This window comes from Grammomys surdaster, unplaced genomic scaffold (genome assembly GCF_004785775.1).
Source record: "Grammomys surdaster isolate TR1022 unplaced genomic scaffold, NIH_TR_1.0 231, whole genome shotgun sequence".
Classification (NCBI taxonomy): Eukaryota; Metazoa; Chordata; class Mammalia; order Rodentia; family Muridae; genus Grammomys; species Grammomys surdaster.
Window position 1 is genome coordinate 1,857,758 of NW_021604676.1, and position 20,000 is coordinate 1,877,757.

General features: G+C 41.4%; 1 protein-coding gene across 3 annotated transcripts in view; it reads left to right on the forward strand.

Moving 5' to 3' along the window:
• Window positions 1-19,357, forward strand: part of Fam214a (family with sequence similarity 214 member A) — a 73,790-nt gene extending 54,433 nt beyond the window's left edge. For 2 of the 3 annotated variants that reach the window (XM_028773603.1, XM_028773602.1), the window contains 7 exons: window positions 2,009-2,122; window positions 4,883-4,962; window positions 6,155-6,263; window positions 7,306-7,464; window positions 12,073-12,141; window positions 14,101-14,297; window positions 18,392-19,357. In XM_028773603.1, coding sequence (XP_028629436.1) covers window positions 2,009-2,122; window positions 4,883-4,962; window positions 6,155-6,263; window positions 7,306-7,464; window positions 12,073-12,141; window positions 14,101-14,297; window positions 18,392-18,545 — 882 coding nt within the window. In that variant the 3' untranslated portion in view covers window positions 18,546-19,357. Of the gene's footprint in view, window positions 1-2,008; window positions 2,123-4,882; window positions 4,963-6,154; window positions 6,264-7,305; window positions 7,465-12,072; window positions 12,235-14,100; window positions 14,298-18,391 lie in introns of all 3 variants that reach the window. The other variant, XR_003712203.1, reaches the window with a different exon arrangement.
• Window positions 19,358-20,000: the final 643 nt, after the last annotated feature.

Here is a 20,000-nt window from a genome sequence, read left to right on the forward strand (position 1 = left end):
TCTCTCTCTCTCTCTCTCTCTCTCTCTCTCTCTCTCTCTCTCTCTCTGTGTGTGTGTGTGTGTATGTGTCCCTCTCTTTCTCTGTCTGTCTCTATGTGTGTGCTCTTTGTGTGTGTCTCTTCCTTGCTGTCTATCTCTTCCTCTCTCTCTCTCTCTCTCTCTCTCTCTCTCTCTGTGTGTGCATGTGTGTGTGTGTGTGTGTGTGTGTGTGTGTGTGTGTGTGTGTGTGTATTGATTTCTGTATTCTTTACTGGCTCCTCGCAGTTATGTCAAATGATTATAGAACTTGGCACTTTACCAAGGGGCAGGTAGAACATGTGTGGGAAAGAGAGATTTAGAGGGTTGGACATGCTAGGAACTCTGTCATCCCCAGTGGCTGATCTGGTACCCCTTTAACCCCTTCTCAGGTTTCTTGTAGTCTAGGGTTCTGCTGTGGATGTCCTCCATTCACTTGGATTTTTCCTGTTCCTTTTGTTTGTTTTGGTATTGCAAGCAATCAGCAGGGAAGAAGCAGGAATCAAGCAGACTCTCCTGTCAGCTTGGTGTGTTTTGCAAGCAGCTCTGGCCTGGTACAGATGCTGCGTGGTAATGATACAGGCTGTCGGTAGGGGCTGCACTAAGTAGGTACTCAGAATCTTTAGTTCCTGGATCTTTTGTCACGGTTTAGTCCTTGAGTCTTACTAAATAAGCCATTTAATTTTGAAAATGATAATTTATCTACATCATCCATAGACTTTTAACATGCTGCTTAAATAAAAAGATATACCCTAAAAGTATACAAAGATATCATGGCCTTAACAACATTATGGCCTTTGGAGAGACACCGTGGACCTGCAGTTCCAGGCTTTTAGAAGCCATAGGGAGGAGAGCTCAAGGCCACCAGGACAAGAGAGCAGGCCTGCGAACTTCATTTGGACATGGCGTTTGGCTTGTCTTCTAGCACTGACTTTTTCATGTGCTGACTTTACAGGAAATCATACATGTGCTCAAGCACCCTTCTGCATAGCGTGTGAACATTTGTCTGCCTGACTCTCACTCCCCAGGGCCAGGTGCTTTTTTTTTTCTTTTTTTTTTTTTTCCCAATAGGCCAGAAGGACAAGATAACTCATCCTGGGTCACAAAGCTGATAAATGTGAACTGTGACCAATTTAGTCTATTTTTTTTAACTTTTCATATTTTTTTTGTAAAATTTCTGATCCTTAGATATAAATTTGTCCAATTTGTAAGTATTCCCCCCCTGCTTCTTGAGAGAGGGTCTCAGTTGTTACCCGGGCCAACCTTTAGCCCTGGGCTCAGCAGTCTTTATATACACCACTCTTCTCACTTCTCCTGTTTCTTGATTCACAGTAAAAACATAGCGCTGTGACCATGCTTCTTGATTCATACTAGTTTTTAGAAAAGTTCTTTTTAGTGTGTTAATATTGATGAGTATTTTGCCCACATGTATATATGAACATCACATGAGTGTCTAGTGTCCACAGAAGCTAGGAGAAGGCATTGGGTCCATCTAGAACTGAAGTTACAATGGCTGTAAGTCACCATGTGGGTGCCAAATTTGAGTCCTCTGCAAGAGCAATAAGTGGTCTTAACCGCTGAGCCCTCTCCCCAGCCCTCTATTTTATAGTTTTGAATTCGTCATCCCAAACTAAATCCTCTAAAAATGTCTCTTGGCACAATTATATACTTTACAGTCTTAACTCTGTTTTCTATATTTTGTCCCTTTAAGCTAAAATATTAGATGCTAGATTATGAGTGAACATGTTCATAGAACAGTTGTATTGGGCACGCTTCAAAATTTCTGAGACATGGTATCAAACACAAGTGCTATATATATAGGTCTGTGTTGGTGTGTCTGTATGTGTGTATGTGTATGTTTATACATGTAAGATAGGAAGGGTTCTTTAGCTTCACCACCAACGGTATGCACCTCAGAGTGCATTAGCAATGTATCTACAAATTTACCATTATTTAAATATTTCCACTAAAATTTAGTACTTTCCCCTCACAGAGGACTACACTGAAACATTCAAGTGTCTGGAGGAAACATAATTTTCATTCCTTGGATGGGACATCAACCAGAGCCTTTCATCCTCAGACGGGGCTGCCTCTCCTCTCAAGTCCAGTAAGTTCCCTCAGTTCCCTCACGCCCAGCACCTGTAATCAGGCAGCTGGCATGCTCTCAAGCCCTTCAGCTAACATGGACCGAAACATTTCAATGCTCGTGGAAGAAATTTCAGTTAGAAAACTTCATGGGCAACGTACATTTAACAGCTATATAGTAACATGGGGAAAGACTGTATATTGAACAAAAATGTATTTTGCTGATATTGAAATTTTTCCTGAAGTTCTTTTGCTGAATATTATGTTACTAAGTATAAAAGAAAAAAAGATTTTTAAAAATACCTTGATGTTGATGGAATTTCATACAAATAGATTTTTTTCCTTATCTCAATAAATATTGGCACCAACAACAGTCTTATTTAGAAACTAGTATAAATAAGTGCATAGTTTTGAGTGAAATAGTTAAAATCTCCTCTTGAAGGGCTGGGATGTTCAGAGACAGAATGATCCATGTAGGAGGGCCTGGATTCTATCCCAGCACCACCTGGGAGGGCTAGGTGACTGCAAACCGGGGGCTACCTGGGAGGGCTAGATGACTGCAATCCCAGCACCACCTGGGAGGGCTAGGTGACTGCAAACCAGGGGCTACTTGGCTATAAAGTGAGACCCTGTCTCCAGAAAGTCAGGTGTGTTTGAAAGAAAACGTCTAGTTATGGAATTACACTCCTTGCAGTGTGTGTGCATGCGCACAGATGAATGTACACACATGCACGTACACACATGCATGTACACACATGCACTTCATATGGAAAAATAGTAGAATGGAATCAGCTGAGTAGAAGTTTAGTTAGTGCACAGGCAGATATTTAGAAAGAACTTAGTGTGATGGACAGAAAGGAGAGGGAATGGTAACCCTGAAAGGGCCAGGGTAGACAGGTACCATGCTCATCATGTGCAGAAGAAGCTCCAAGCACTGACCAGGCAGAACATGGAGAGTGAAGTGAAGGAAAGCAGAGAGCTTTTCTGAAGTGTAAGCTATGCTGGATTGTACACATGAGCTCATGATTGTTTTGGCTGATTTTATTTTATATGGTCTAGTTCTGGAACACAGTTGAGTAAGAGACTTTTTCTGTGGTATTAAAGACTGAACCCATTAATTCAGCACAGGCTAGGAAAGCACTCTACCACTTAAACATACTCTTTTCCCATTTTGGGGCATGAAGAGGCAGCTTTACTTTGAGGCAGGGTCTCCCAGAGATGTACATTCCGGTCCTGAACTTCCTGCTCTCATGTCTCAGGACCTCGGCAGCTTCCAGGATCGCGGTCACTCCTAGCCGTGATGACCTCAGCCGCTTCTTGTCAGACCAGTGCATCAGTTGTATTTTACATTAGTTAGATTAGTCATGCTTTACATAGATTCCCAAGACAGATCTAACTCTCTTGTTGTATCTGACCCTACTTTTAACTTAGAGCTTTCATTTTTAGTGTATTTTGAGATAAGTGGCTTTTGAGAAATACAATCTAGTATATGCTGGTGGTTGAAAATTTAGAGTACTATTTTTCAAACCCATTCTTTGTGAAGATTCCATTCTTGGGACTGTTGCAGTGGGTAGTATGCCAACACTCTTACTTTGCCTCTTTAGTATAAGCTCTAAACAACACAGGCTCACATTCCCCAAAGTGCACAGATACATACAACTTACAAATAAAAGTCCTAGGATAGGAGATGGTTTGGTAGGTAAAGTTCTGAGTTCTGATCTCAATGCCTGCACAAAAGCTGAGCACTGCAGAACACGTTTATGGCCCCAGTGATGGAGAGGTAGAGACACGAGGATCTCTGATACTTGCTGAATTTGATGAGCCCCAAGTTCAATGAAAAGAGCCTGACTCAAAAAGTAGGATAAAGACTGAAGGGCTGGAGAGATGGCTCAGCGGTTAAGAGCACTGACTGTTCTTCCAGAGGTCCTGAGTTCGTTTCCTGGCAACCACATGGTGGCTCACAACCATCTGTAATGGGATCCGATGCCCTTTTCTGGTGTGTCTGAAGACAGCTACTCATATAAATAAAACAAATTAAAAAAAAAAGACTGAAGGAGGTACTTACATTGACCTCTGACCTCCACACATATGTGTAAGCACATACTCACACAACACATACACCATACATGCATAAGAATGAACACACATGGGCTGGAGAGATGGCTCAGCGGTTAAGAGCACTGACTGCTCTTCCAGAGGTCCTGAGTTCAATTCCCAGCAACCACGTGGTGGCTCACAACCATCTTTAATGGGATCTGATGCCCTCTTCTGTTGTGTCTGACGAGAACAATGGTGAATACATTAAATAAATAAATAAATCTTTAAAAAAAAAGAATGAACACACACACACAGTAAGAGTCTTTGTACAGAAAAATCATGTATGCTTTAGTTTTAGGGAAAACCTAATTTTACTTAGAACCTAGTCAAAGTACTTTTAGGAATCATCTGGGTTCTTTTTCTATATTAATAAAATGAGAATGAAAGAAAAGCATGTGATAAGCATCATTATTTGAAGTAGACTGTTGTGAGAGAATTTTTACTACTTTGGATCAGTAAGAAGCCTCACAGGTAAAGGTGCCTGCTGCTAAGCCAGATGACTTAAATTTAATCCCTTGGGCCCACGTGATGGAAAGAGAGAACTGACTCTTGTAACTGTTCCCTGACCTCTACATGTGTGCTCTAGCATGCATGCACCTACTCACATTCAAAGAAAGAAAGAAAGGTCACTTAAAACAGCCTGCTTAGCTTACATTTTCTAAGTGTTTTATTATTTTGCCTTTAGGTTCCTCAAAGAAAAACACAGTCAGGTTGCTTTGATCTGGACACTTCGCTGCTGCACCTGAGAAGTCTGTCCTCTAAAAGGTAATTCCCTCAAGTGCATGGGTGTGAGGTAGAACTGTGCAGCAGATGTGCCGACTCTAAGTCAAAGTGTAATAAAATACTGTCTTGAGAGATGAAGCAGTGGTTAAGAGCATTGGCTGCCCTTGTAGAGACCCCAGTTCAACTCCCAGAACCCACATGCTGACTCAAAACCTTCTGTAACTCCAGTTCCAGGGACTCTTGACACCTTCTGGCCCCAATGGACACCAGCCATACAGACATACATGCAGACAAAACACCCCTGCATATAAATTTTATAAAAATTAAAGATATTTAATTAAAGAGAAAAGAAGTCCCGTTTCCATGGTGCTGCACAACAGGTAAAGAGCGACAGTGTGAGCTCAGCTGTGTGCTATCACCACAGTCAGAAACACAGTGTTCAAGGAGTAGGTCAGTCAGTTCACTGCTGATCCTTAACCTCTGCCTTCCAGCCCACATTGCCTCCCCACCTTCCTCCCCCACAATCCTTCCCTCCCTTACTTCCTCCCTCCCCTCCCTCCTACTGCATCCCTCCTTCCTTCCCTCCTTTTTCAAAGCTGTTTGCTTTGTCAGTGATCCAGCCTAGGACTTCATACGCAGTAGCAAGTGTTGTACCACTGGGCTGCAGCCCTAACCAGTCCTGTAGTTACAGTCGCATACGTTCCTTTGAATTCCTGTTTGCAGCTGAAAAGGATGTAGAATTCGGAGTATTATGCATTTTCAGTAGCTTCCACTATGTAATGTGTTATAAATTATACCTTGAAACCTTTCAAAGGAAATATATATATATATATATATATATATATATATATATATATATATATGAATATTGCTAATAAAATATTTAATCTGAAATTTCAACTACTGATTTTACATGTTTTTAACTTTTTCTTCTTTTTTTTGGTTTTCAAGATAAGGTTTCTTTGTGTAGCCCTAGCTGTCCTGGAACTCACTTTGTAGACCAGGCTGGCTTCAAACTCACAATGATCTCCCTGCCTCTGCCTTCCAAATCCTGGAATTAAAGGCATGTGCCATCACCACCCAGCTAAATTGTTTTTATTTTAAAATTTAATAACATTAATTTTATTTTAGTAGTTTGAATGAAATTATTCAGCTTCTTCTAATTCATTTTATACATGTAAATAAGAAAATATTGCAGTTAGCATGTTTTTTCTTTGCTTTTACTTTGCAATAGCTCTGGACCATGTCTGAACATTGAAGAGGACCCAGATGTTCATGAAAAACCTTTTTTGAGTTCAAGTGCTCCACCAATCACAAGTCTTAGTCTCCTAGGAAATTTTGAGGTAATGTTGCTTTGAAACTATTTTAGAAGACAAAGTGCCTTAAACTAGGGCACTAGGGATGGTGTCATTATGTCTTTAACATTCTTTCTGAGAAGAAAATACATGAATTGTCTGTCTTTTTTCAAAGCCTTGAAATTACCTATCTTGCTCCTTCTCAAATGGTCACTTGACTGAAGGGCTGCTTCTCACACTCCGTGATGCCCTCATAGATAACTGCACATACGCTTGTTGAGGGTCTTGAGAACACCTGAAGAGCCACCACTTAGTGACAGGTCTCAGGAGTGAGTGCTGCATGGGTAGACAGAGCTTCTTCACATATTTTTTTTTATTTTTTCAGCTAAACTAAACAAAATTCCATATATTATACAACAGTATCTTTTTAAAACAGAAGTAGTCATTTTTCAAGATGACAAATGTTTGGCTTAACTTTCTAACAGGACTTCTGTATGTGGCCTGCTGTCGAGACCTTCTAGCACCTTCTAGTGGGCTCTCTCAGGGGCAGATACCTTCTCTGGTTAAGCTTTTCTTTTCAAATATGGCCTATTATATAGCCTAGGCATTCTTGGAACTTACTGTAGTCCGGGCTAGCCTTGAACTCACAGAAGTCCTTTTGCCTCAGATACCCCAAGTGCTGATGAGATTTCAGGTGCACGTCCCTGTGCCCAGCAGGGAGGATATCAAATGATTAGGTCTAGCAAACAGCAGTGTTCCAAGAGAATCCACTGGTGGCCGAGAGAGTGAGGGGGCATTGGGTAGGATCTAGTAGAAGGTGGTTGGAGGTAGAGGTGATTTCAGGTCAGGTAAGAGACATGTCTCTTAGAATCACCAGTATTTCTCAATTTGAGCCATGGAAACACTGTATCTGTGTCACTCAGACTTCCAAGTGACCACTCTTGCTTCAGCCTTGTTATATAATGGGTTACAGACACATGCTACCACACGACCTAGAAAACACAGTCAAGTATTTCCCTAAGTAGAAAGTGAAATTAATATGCTAAATTTTCTACCTTTTCAAAACACATGTTGTTATCTCATCTTCCAGGAATCGGTTCTGAATTACCGTTTAGACCCCCTTGGCATAGTTGATGGCTTTACTGCCGAGGTGGGAGCCAGTGGGACTTTCTGCCCAACACATTTGACTCTGCCGGTGGAAGTGTCCTTCTACAGTGTTTCCGATGACAATGCTCCCTCGCCTTATATGGCAAGTACTTTTGTCTTTTCTGCAAGAATCAGCCAGTTTAGTAATTCACATCTCTGCTTCAGTCCTGACTTTGAAAGTGTGAAGCAGTTCCTAAGAGAAAGTTAAAAACTGAATGCAGACCAATAAGCCAAAATACTGCCTGTTTCTCAGCTGGCTCAAACTACAGGTGACCTGTTTTGTGTTTTCAAATGGTGCTGAAATTGAACCCATTTCTACATAACTTACTAGCGACTGACATAGTCAGTCTATCTTGCTAAGTTCACACAAATTCCCCAGTGTTTATGTGTACTCTAATGCAGGTGGCTGCCTCCTCACGTGGTTCTTATGTCAGTCAGACTTAGTAAGATCTGGGGACTTGGGGTGACCTGAGGACTCTGCCCTATCTTCTCCCCCTCCCTTTTTTATCCTGGGGTTCTAGAGAGTATGAGCTATTTCTGATCACACCAAGATCTCAGTAGGAGAGCTTCTGGGCGTCAGAAGACAGTCTTGAGCCTGAGGTCTTGTTAAGTTTACCTTTCCCATTTTCTACTGTAGTGGAGTCTGGGTAAAACAAGCCTTAACCTGCCGAAGTGCATCTGAACACTGGAGTGTGTATAAACATTCTGTCAGCACACTAAGGAGAGGTTTGTAGTGATGGTGTAGTGCAGAGTCCCATGAAGTCTCACTGTGAGAAGCAGAAATGCATACGAGCCTAGACCTGCATCCCTGACTGAGTACCTCCCAGCGACTTCCTCTCTCCTGTCTTCAGGCGTTTTAAGAACATTAGTGACAATGTCTTTTGTTAAGAATGAAAGCTATGAAAAGGGATTTTTACATACCTGACAGGACAAGAAGCTGTACTTTTTAGGGAGCTAAATATGGCCACCTTGATGTTGTCCCAGTTTGTCAAGAGGGCTAATTTAGGTTTACTCCAGTTTTAAGGTGAAATTTTTGTCCAGGACCTGGCTAGTGTTTCATACTTTTGATAGAAACAACATTGATGGGAACATTGAATGGATACTGGAAAGGGGATAACTCAACTTACTGAATTGTTAGGTTATCCTTCTAAGGAGCCTGCCTTCTATCACAGCGGAGTTGAGGCTAGCCTGGGCTATGTAGTAAGTTCCAGAAGAGCCTTGGCTACAGAGGATAATCCTATCTCAAAAACCCAAAACAACTAAAACTCAATGTCTGCCTGCCTTTTCTGTGATAATGATCTTCACTGTACCGTATTTTCCCGAGTCTGTTTATGTAGTAGGAATGTGTTCCCTTTGCTAGTGGCTCACTCCAAACCTCACACTACAAATCTTTCCTAAAATTTGTTCTATTTTGATAGGTTAGTCTACTTTCAAAGATTGACCATATTTTGTTAGCTAGGACTGTTTTGTTAGATCAAACACATCAGAAGTAATGCGCCCTGTGGTATTCTAATAACTGTGAGGCCTCCCCTCACAGGCTGAATGGCCCCAGAGGTAAAACGTTAGGGCAGAAAATTCTTGGTGGTGGGATTTTTCATTAAGCAATTCATGAAAAATCAATTCTTAATTTTGGAGTCAACAGTAAGAATATTCTCTAAGAACTACACCACAGCACCCAGCTGCATGGGAACTGTGTCTCAGAGAAACCAGCTGTCATGGTGGTGAGGTCAGGCGAGGCCTGTCGTATGGGCTCATGACTGGCTAGGAGCAGTACCCTTCTGTTTGTAATTGCTCAACTCGAGGCCTGCTGGTTTTAGTTCTCCGTCTAACTGTTCCATACTAGTTTTTGTTGTTGTTAGTTTTATTTTTTGACATAGGGTTCATGTCTACCAGTCTGACCTCAAAGTCTATGTAGCTGAGGCTAGCCTTGAACTCATGGTCGTTCTGCCTCAACACCCCAAATTCTGGGATTACTGGTGTGTCACTGCACCCAGAAATTCATATTCTTTATTATATAATAATTTGGGGATATTTTGGTGTTAGGATTCTGGCAAATTTAGTTCATCTTAACCTTACTATTACAAACATGCCCAAAGGAGATCTTTCATTATATTAAATATGGTTTTCTTAGGTACACATATTGATATGCTGACCCATGAAATGAATCAAGTAATATTAATCAAATTCTAGCTTTCCAGTGCTACTACTTGTCTTAAATTCTTTAGAAATTGTTGTTTGAGCCGGGCGGTGGTGGCGCACGCCTTTAATCCCAGCACTTGGGAGGCAGAGGCAGGCGGATTTCTGAGTTCGAGAGTTCGAGGCTAGCCTGGTCTACAGCGTGAGTTCCAGGACAGCCAGGGCTACACAGAGAAACCCTGTCTCGAAAAACCAAAAAAAAAAAAGAAATTGTTGTTTGAAACCTGAAGAGAAGGCTCAAAGAGCATTTGCTACTCTTCCAGAGGACCCAAGTGTCCTGTGCCACCTGTGCGGAGCACTTACCCTGGGGAGCTCACAACACTCTGTGATTCTAGTTCCAGAGGGTCCAGTGCCCTCTCTTGGCCTCCAGGGGCACTGTACTCAGATTCAAATACCCCCACAAACACACACGTAATTAAAAAGAAGAAAAAAGTGGTTATACTGGAGTGCTGCCCTAAACTTAAAAGACTTTTCAAAAATCTTGTCACTGTGGGTTTAATCACTGTTACCGTTATGATCTCAAAACTATCAGAATTGTACATTAGAGAAAGAAACACAGTCACAGTCATAGTTGTCATCATCCTGCTCTCTCTTCTTTGTATGGAAAGGAGGTTGGGAGGAAGGACAATGACTCCTGGCTCTACCAGTGTGATTATAAAAGTAGCTATCACTTTGCTATGCTTTCCTTATTCATTCTGGAACTAGAAAGGAGAGTATTGTTCATGTAACTATCCACACTGCTTGCACTTAAAAAGTGGTGTGCACACACCTCAGTGAATACACTGAGCACACTGAGGGATGGCTGCATTGCCACTTTGGAAGGCTAACAGCCTTGCTCTCATGGGAAGTTAGGATCATGTGTGAGAGCACGGCTCTCTCTCCACCTTGGCCCATTGCTTTTTACCTCCCAGCCCAGGTCTCATGTCACCTAGCGCAACAGTCCTGTGCTACACTTCCCTTGAGATCCCTATTTACAATGTGGAATGATGGATTCATCAACCATAGAGAGCACATACTTACTCTACTTACCTGCCATAACTACTAGGAGGAAAGAGTCCTCAAGAAAGTAGGAAGGGACAGCATTCACAGGCGCCACCTGTGGCCGCACCCTCCTCACCCTGGTCAGCGGCAGCTTTCTGCACATTCAGTCTGACTTACTTTTTTTCACATTTATACTTTCTTCCCCATTGTTTGGGCTTTGCAGAAAAACTGCTGCCCGTACTTAATGTTTTCTAAAGCTTTGCTGCACAAGTGATAGCATCAGGGAAATCCTGTTGTTGAAAGGCAGATTTGATTTGGTAGATCTGGAGAGTGGCCAGGCAGACTGCTTTTCAGACAAAATCGCTGTTGGGCCACCCTTCTGAGTACCAGACTAAGTGCAGGATCTTCAGGGTCCCTTTTAGGTTTATCTAGTGAGATGACTGCAGTTCACCTTGACCTCTTTCTCCAGAGCCTGGCTCTTAGACCTTCGAGTTGTGTGCTCTGGTTTCGAGCCAATTCAAAGTCTAAGATTCCTTACCAAGTAAACAGCTAAAAGGCAATGCCCTGGGAGTGGTTGATCATAGCTGTGATCCCAGCATTTGAAAGGCTAAGGCAGGGGGATTTTCATGAGTTCCAGCCCAGTCTTGGCTACATAGCAAGGCTCTGTGGAAACAAAGAACCAAAAGAAATAGAAATGATTTGGGTATGGTGATACACACTGTGTAATCTCAGTACTTGGGAAGCAGAAGCCTCAAACAGTAGATGCTCAAGGCCACTGTTGGCAACATAGTAAGTTTGAATCCAGCCTGGAATACCTAAGACTCTGTGTGAAAAAAATAAAAAATTATAAAATAAAAAAATATTCAAAGTAGCACCAGATTAAGACCACAGCATGACACAGCTGCTTCTGAAGCAGTGTTTTCTCTTGGAAACAGTTGTGTGGCTTGCTTTTTGCAGAGCAGGCAGCTTGGTGGTAAACCTTCATCTTGCTTTGAACATCTCTTCTGCTAGAAATTCATCAGGATGGAACCCAGATTTCCAACCCCACTTAGTTGCTGTCCTAATTCTTTTCTTCTGTCTTTCATCAGAAATTCAGATGTGTAAATTGACTCACTGACTGAAGACTTGCTTTATTTTGGGCCCCAAATTAGACATCATATGTTCGTTACTTTTCCATGCTCCATGATCAATCATTTCTTTGCTTCTTCACGCCCCATCTCTCCTTAGATAGTGAGACTGATCTTATAGCCTTGCTTGATTTATTTCGTTACGGCTAGGAAACCTGACCCTTGGTCTGTGTCTCTGTAATGCTGTAATGCTGTATGCTGCTTGTTGTAACATGTCTAGGAAAAGCAACAGTGAATGGTTTCTTTAGAAAGTGGAGTCTCTCTGTTTCATACTTGCAGAATGTAGCTCTGAATGCAATTTGAATGTTTTTCCTTAGAAATATGTTACTGAATTGAACTAAAAGCATGTGTTTTTACTTTTGTCTGTTATATATGTGTGCACTCAATTTGTCTTCTTTTGTTTCAAGGGTGTGATTACTTTAGAGTCCCTTGGTAAAAGGGGTTATCGAGTACCTCCTTCAGGAACGATACAAGTGGTATGTGTTTTATAGCCTACAATTGCAATAATCATTCTCTCACACATATAGAACTTAGCCCTTTCTCCTGCTACTGCTGCTGCAACAACCTTGGTAAGTAACAGTGGGCTGCAGCTTTGTTTGGAGTTGCCATGCTCTGCCCCAGGAGTGAGCATTTTGGGGGCCTCATTAAAGGAAAAGATTAATAAGCTAATAGAGGTGAATGCTTTAGACAAATAATACGAACCATTCCTATGACTTAAACAGAGCTATTTCAATACATTTAGATCCTGACCAGTGCCTTCTATTAAATATAGGTGATATTGAGATTGATCTGTTTCAGCAGAGACCCTAAAATATTGTATTGCTTTGGTGGGAAAATCTGGGAAACAAGATGTTAATACTAATGGAATGATTTCTAAAGCTGATGCAGTGCAATCTGATAGGTGCTGGGGCAGAGAAAGGTGTATGCCTTCAACTGTATTCCTCTATCTTGGCCTAAGGAAACCCTTCTTACCAGGGCAGACCTGTTTGACCTACGATAACACTGCAAGTCCTCAGTCTGCTTCAGATTTTGCAGACTGGAATAATCTAGTAGCACTGGCTGTTTGCACTCAGCCTCTGGTCCAGCCCAGCAGGCTTTCTGAGCCCTGTGCCCTCAAGGGGTCAGCACTTTCCTGACCCAGAGCTGTGTCCTACCTGCGCATTTATCTGGCATCTCTGAAGGGTGAGACAGCAATGAGCCACGTGTTTGTTCACTACAGAAGAACGGCTACATATTAAAATATAATTTCTCTATCCCAGACATTTTTTTAAGCTAAGGAATGATCCTTGTCCGTTCTCTAGCCTGTGGCTGTGGAACCCATGAGGGTGTGTGGACCCCTGGAGTGCTAGCTACCCTAGTGATAAGCCATTAACCCAGAAAGAGAAGTTCACCTCTGAGTGGTCCGATTTAAGCACACTGTTATTCTTCACGTGGTCTGAAGTCCTGGGTCTGCTTGTACTTATTGAATGTGTCAGCCTTGATCTTAGCACATGCTAGGTTGTAAACTTGGATCGTAATGCTGGTGTATTTCTCATTTTGATTCAGTGAGTGATGTCCAGTCCCTGGGACGAGCTTCTGAAAGCCTGGCACCAAGTTACCGATTGATGTGTTGGTAATTTGGTTAAAGTCAGTTCAGCAGCTTGGGTTTTTAATTTTAAAATGTGTATTTTAAAAAATTACATTTTTCAGTTATTCATAGCCAAGTAACAATGGAATTACTCCAGTCTTCTCTGAGAATACATATTTTGGTCTGAAATGATAGTGATGATTTGTAAAGCCTGACCGTTTGTGATTCCGAGTGTGAAAGCATGGTGTTGTTACAGACTGATCTAATGTGAATGGGCTTTATTGATCTATCTCCTGACTTTGAAACATTTTCAGTAAAAAAGTCTCTCCTTTGAACATTTATAGCAATTTTACAATAAGTAGTTTAAAACAGTTACTCTAAAATTCTAGTTTTACTGAACTTACATTTTTTTATTCTAAAAATTACAATCCATTAAAATATAAGAAAAATTCAAATTTCACCTTGAGAATTTGCAGTTGATATTACCAGTGAAGCTCATATTTGGAATGACAGAGCTAGAACATCCTAATGCAAAAGACACCATGAAGAGTGTGTTATGCTTACACTAGCAGAACAATTTCTGAAAATCGGAACAATGAGAAAACTGTATGTTATTCGCTATTGGTATGAAATGTGTTGCCAAAGATCTTGGTTTATTACAAGATTTTTTCTTATTGTCATATAAGAAATAAGGTTGAATCTCTGCAAGAATATTGAGTATTACTTTTTAACTATTAATGGAGCTTCTGAATGGAATCTATCAAGTGGAATTAAATTACTAACAAGCCTGTTTAATTACTGGGAAGGTATTCTGCATCGTATATACAAATCACTCTTTTGAAGAGTAACCCTTCTGTTGTTTCTTCAGACCTTATTTAATCCCAATAAGACTGTGGTGAAGATGTTTGTTGTCGTGTATGACCTACGAGGTATGCCAGCCAATCACCAGACATTCCTGCGACAGAGGACATTTTCTGTTCCAGTTAAACAAGAAATGAAGAGAAGTATTAACAAAGAAAACGTCCAGCACACGGCACAGTTACTTCGCTACCTCATACACTTGAGGTAATGTCTCAGATGAATAGGAAAGTACCTTACTTCAGGACACCACAAGAGGGCACCAGATCTCATTAGAGACAGTTGTGAGCTTCCATGTGGATTCTGGGAATTGAATCCAAGACCTCTGAAACAGCAGCCGGCGCTCTGCTCTCTAGCTGGAGCTATCTGTCCAGTCCACTAGACTTGTTTTTTAAGGGAACTTTTTAACTAACTAGATTAGTATCATGTTCTCTGCTTAGCATGGTGGTCTCTTGACACTATGCCACCATGGAAAACATGTGGCATTTGGTCTTACCACCCTTGCTGCTTTTTAAAATCAGGGGTTTGCACTTGTAACTGCTAACCGGCGAATACTAGAAGTCAGGATGAAGCATGATATTTGAGGCAGTGACCTTTAAAACCAGTGATGGTGATAGAAACTTAGTCTGAGCCATCAGCTTCGTTTGCAGTTACCAGCAGCCATTTAGTGAAGTGACAACGCTGTCTCTGGAGCCTCTTGTCTGTCATCCCAGAACTTGGGTGGTGGAGGCAGGAAGATCAGACGTTCAAGGCCATCCTCAGATACCTGTCAGGTTTGAGGCCTGCCTGGTTACATAAGACCCTGTCTGAAAAAAAAAAATTACTGGGAAAGCAGCAAGAAACAGGTAAAATTAATACACTTTACTTAACCTAGCATATCTAAATGTTATAATTTGAATATGTAATCAGTATAAAATCAAGATAACTTTACATTCTTTTGTTTTAATATATCTTCTAAATCAACAGTATATTTTACACTTGGGACAGTCAATTTGAAGTAGTCCCATTTGAGGTGGCTGTTAGCCACATGTAGCTAAGTGGCCACATTGGACAGAGGTGTTCTTAAACTTGACTCACCCACTCCTTGACTATTCTTGCATGCTTCTAGACAGCTGGGAGGTGACAGAGGAGATGTGGAAGCTGTGTTTCAGAGATGCTGTATCCTCCAGCTTAGTGTTTAACCTGGAGTTCTAGGTTATATAAAAGCTTTTGTTGTTGTTTACTTGTTGTCCTTCTGGTCCATGTTGCCAACATCCCTGATTTGCATTTTAAGCCCCCAGTCCCTGAATAGCTCTCAGGAACACTGAGCAAAATCAAAGACAGAAGTCCATAGCTTTTCTCCTATAACTCTATAGAATACTCTCAGCCACATCAGTGACTGGCTCTTTATTGTAAGGAATCCTGTGATTCTCAGGCATTCTCAGTATCTAACTACAGGTTTGGTAGAGAGTAAGTTAGCCATGCAAGTTCCACACCTGAAGAAGACTGTTCCTCTCAGAACACTGCATGATGGACTTCTCCACCTGTTATTCTGCGTCCAAAAGGCAATGCTATACTTACTGTAGCACTGCCTGACAAGAACACCATGGGATATGCACATAAGCTATGAGTATGGAAAAATGTCTACCAGACACAAACTTGGAAAACTTTTTCAAAATGAGAAATGTGGGCCAGTGAGATGGAGCCCACGTGGTGTAAGGAAAGAACCAACTCCCACAGGTTGTCCTCTGAACTCTATTTCCATGGTAGCATGTACCCTCTCCCCTCATACACAGAATTTTTAAAAAATGTTAAGAACTTTAAATATATATAAATGTTGCCAGATATGGTTCAACCAAGTACTTGGATAGGCTGAGGCAGGAAGACTGACTGCCGTGAGTTCAAGGTCATCGTAGGCTATTAAATAATGAGTTCTGTGTGAGCCGGTATTCACAGAGTGATACTCGGATGTGAGAAACTTAAATGAATGAATGAATGAATGAATGAATGAATAAATAAATGAGTAAATAAAGAAGTGTAATCAAATAACACACTATAGGAATACGTCCCAGTGCTGGGCTGTGTTGCTCAGTGATCGTGATATCGCCTTAGTATGAGGAAGGTCCTGGATTTGATTCTCAGTGCTACAAAATGATTGGTAGATAGGTGGATAGATAGATAGATAGATAGATAGATAGATAGATAGATAGAAGGAAAGAAAGATACAGTTTATTGGTAGAATCTTTTCTATTATGTATGAGGCTCTGTATTCAGTTCCAAGTACTGCAAAATCAGTCAATCAACTAACCAATCACCAGCCCAGCACAGTAGAAAAAGAGTCAAGTCTCCGATTCAGCTTCCGTTTCACACCGTTCTCTTGAAGTCTTGGTTGGTTGATTGGTTGGTATTATTTGTTTTGTGGTGTCCAGGATCAAACGTACAGCCTTGTACATGCCACTGAATTGCGTTGTCAGCCTGCCACCCAAAGTCAGCAACCTCCTCTAGTTTTTATAAATGCGTAGAACCTATACGAAGCCTACTTGGAAAAATGCATAGTTTCTAAGATGAAAACTTCAGAGAGGAGGAATAAGCCAGTCAGTGTTGCACCAGGCCTTTCCATTAGCCTTAGGAGTAAAATCCACAGACAGACCCTCATTTCTGCTGTAGCAAGGAAACAGAGAAATTAGCACTGCATAGCATCTGCTGGGAAAAGTTAGTTGTGGAAGACAGAAACAGTTCTATGCCAACCTTTATAGTCCCTTTTCATTTCACCAATAACTTTTATCTTATGGTAGTGTTTAGGTTTGATGGTTTTATTTAACCAACTGCTGATAATAGCAATGATTGCCTTAGAAATTGAACCTTGCTAGGCATGGTACACACATCTATCTATAATACTAGCAGCACTAAAGAGGCTAAGGCAGGAGGATTACTAAAAGTTCAAGGCTAGCCTTCATTACACAGTGAGTTCCAGGACAGCCTCAGTACAGTGTGAGTCCCAGTCTCAAAACAAAAACCTATGCACTTGGGGTAAAGCACGCTGCACAGATCTGAGGTCCAGAGTTCCCGTTTCTAGAGCACACATAGCAGCTGAGCAGATGTGACAGCTGTCTAGAATCCTTGGAACAAGGGGATGGCTACATGTGCTAGCTAGTATTTATGTTAACTTGGCATAAATTAGAGTCATTTTGGAAGAGGGAACATCAATTGAGAAAATGTTCCCACCAGATTGGCCTGTGGGCAAGCCTGGGATACATTTCCTGATAGCTGATATAGCTGATTGGTGAGGGAGGGCCTAGCTCGCTGTAGGAGACGACACCCTCCGATTGGTGGTCCTGAGTGCAGTAAGAAAGGAGGAGGAGCAAGCCACTAAATAGAATTATGCCATGACCTCTGCTTCAGCTCTGCCACCGGATTCCGGCCTTGAGTCCCTACCCTGACTTTCTGGATGATAGACTACAAGTTGTAAGATAAAAATAATTTTTTTCTCTCCAAGTTGCTTGTAGTCATGGTGTTTAATAACAAACAGAAACCCAAGCTAAGGCACTAAAACAGCCAAGTCAGTGAGCTCTGGCTTCAGTGAGAGACCGTGCCTCGATATGAATGCCTCAGGTGAAATGAAGAGCAACTGAAGAAGATACCCAGTGTCACCTTTGACCGTCACATGCATGCACATGCACAAATACACATGAAGAAAAACTTGAATCTTTTCTTGTCTGTTTTATTTTATTTGGAAACAGTTTTATATTACAGTCCAGGCTGACTTGTCATTGGATATATCGTTCATGATGGCCTCAAGCATGATAGTCCTCTTGTCTCAACCAATTGAGTGATGGGATTCCATCTATATAGATAGATGGAATTATAGATAATTCATCCAGAAAAACTTTTAACATTCTACAGTGACTCTTTTGAGTGTGGGATCCATTTTCACCTACCCTATGTCATAGATAGCTAATTTGTATGAATTCTGTCCTATCTGTGTGTTTAGAATATGCCTGACCTGCAAAGCCCAAGGAATAATCATAAAGTTAGCTAGTGTCGGGGGAAATTTGATACCTTAGATGAGGTGAGTGCATGTGCAGCAGGGCCAGAGAGGAACAGTAAAGTTGAAACCTCAACTCCCAGAAGACACAAGTCTTGGCCCCATTACAGAGCAGAGGGTTTAGGGAGTGACGAACCAGGTTTGGACAGTTGAGACCCAGATACTGTGGGAAAGGGAGTGGCACTTCAAGAGTAGTTCCTCCTGCTGTCATGAGCAGCTTCACTTGTTTTAAAGACTCATCTCCTAACATCACGAATCTTTCCATGTATTTATTTAGGTTCCAGAGTTCTAAATCTGGAAAGATCTACCTCCATAGAGATGTCCGGCTCCTGTTCTCTAGAAAGTCCATGGAGGTTGACAGCGGTGCTGCATATGAACTCAAATCTTACACTGAATCGCCAACAAACCCTCAGTTTTCACCAAGATGTTGATGAGGGGGACAACTTAAAAGTATTTGCTCAGTACCCAAGCTTGAACATGAGCATTCACAGAATGGAATACATCAAATCGAATGACAGCCAGCGGCGTGGAGTGGCCCTCCTTTATTGTCCTGGACCAGATTTTATTAAAGGACCCCTGAAGTGAGACCCATGACTCCCAAGTGGACTGGAAGCACCTGTGTCTTCACTCTTTTCGTACTGTTAAAACCACTTCATTGAACAGTTGCAATAGCAAAACCCTCAGTTAGATTAGTGTTTACACATTTTATTTCTGTTATTTAATATTTAATGTTTTCCTTAATAGTCAAGTGACGTTTGTCTCTAGTGTTCTAATGTAGCACAATCCTATGTAAAATCATACTATGTATTTTTGACATTAATGTTGCAATTGAAATATATGCATAAGTCTTTAATTTTGTGTGGTGTGTTTTAAGTGCTATTCATTTAAGCTACTGAAAATGAGAATGAAATGTTGGACTTCTTTAAGATTAATGCACTATGCAAGCATGTACGCTTTTTATATCTCTCCAGGTTAGGTTTTATAGCACTCACCCAGGGGCTGTCCCTGGGGGCCCAACAAAGCTGCTCCCATCCTCCTGGCAAGCTCTCAGCCCCTGCCCATTCTCATTCCTTCTAAGGTCTCCCCACCCCAAAAAACATTCTATTTTCCCTGAATCGCTACTCTAGAGGTTTTGCTTTAAATTGCTGTCCCACGCTAGATAATTTTCTCACACTGTTAAAAAGAATATGTACTTTGAAAAGAAATATTTATATTGTAAATATACGCAAAAAACTAAAACGTGTATTTGGGTTTTGTTCTTAAATGAGACATTTATGTAACTGTTGGATTAACCATCAGACAGTTTGCATTTTACCTCTATAGCTGCCAAGGACAGAAGCATTTGGCAATTGGGAAGGCCACCAAGAAAGGGAGCTTGGCTGGATGTATCAGAAGCCTCCTCCTGTCATGCTCAGGTAGCACACAACGGTCTTGAGATTTGTGCTGGGGCAATGGGCAGACAATAGACAAGACGGACCAGGAGTGAGTGGGGCATACTCTTTTAATTCCAACACTTGAGGTGCAGAGGCCAGAGGATTGCTGCAAGTGGCCAGCCTGGTCTACATAGTGAGATCCAGGACAGCGAGGACTACATAGATTCTGTCTCAAAAAAAAAAAAAAAAAAAAAGAAAAAGAAAGAAAGAAAAAAAAAAAGAAAAAAAGTTCCCATTGTAACTATTCAGTGCCTCATTGAGTTTCAAATAATTTTCAAGTCTCCTACTATATGTCCCTTTAATTAAAAAATGCATTCTCTCTATGATGAACTGTAGATCAATCATAGAGTGCTTGCCTAATATGCACAAAGTCCTGGGTTCAGCCCACAGCGCAGCATAACCAGGCACAGTAGTACATTGTCAACCCACCACACCACACAAGAGGCAGAGGCA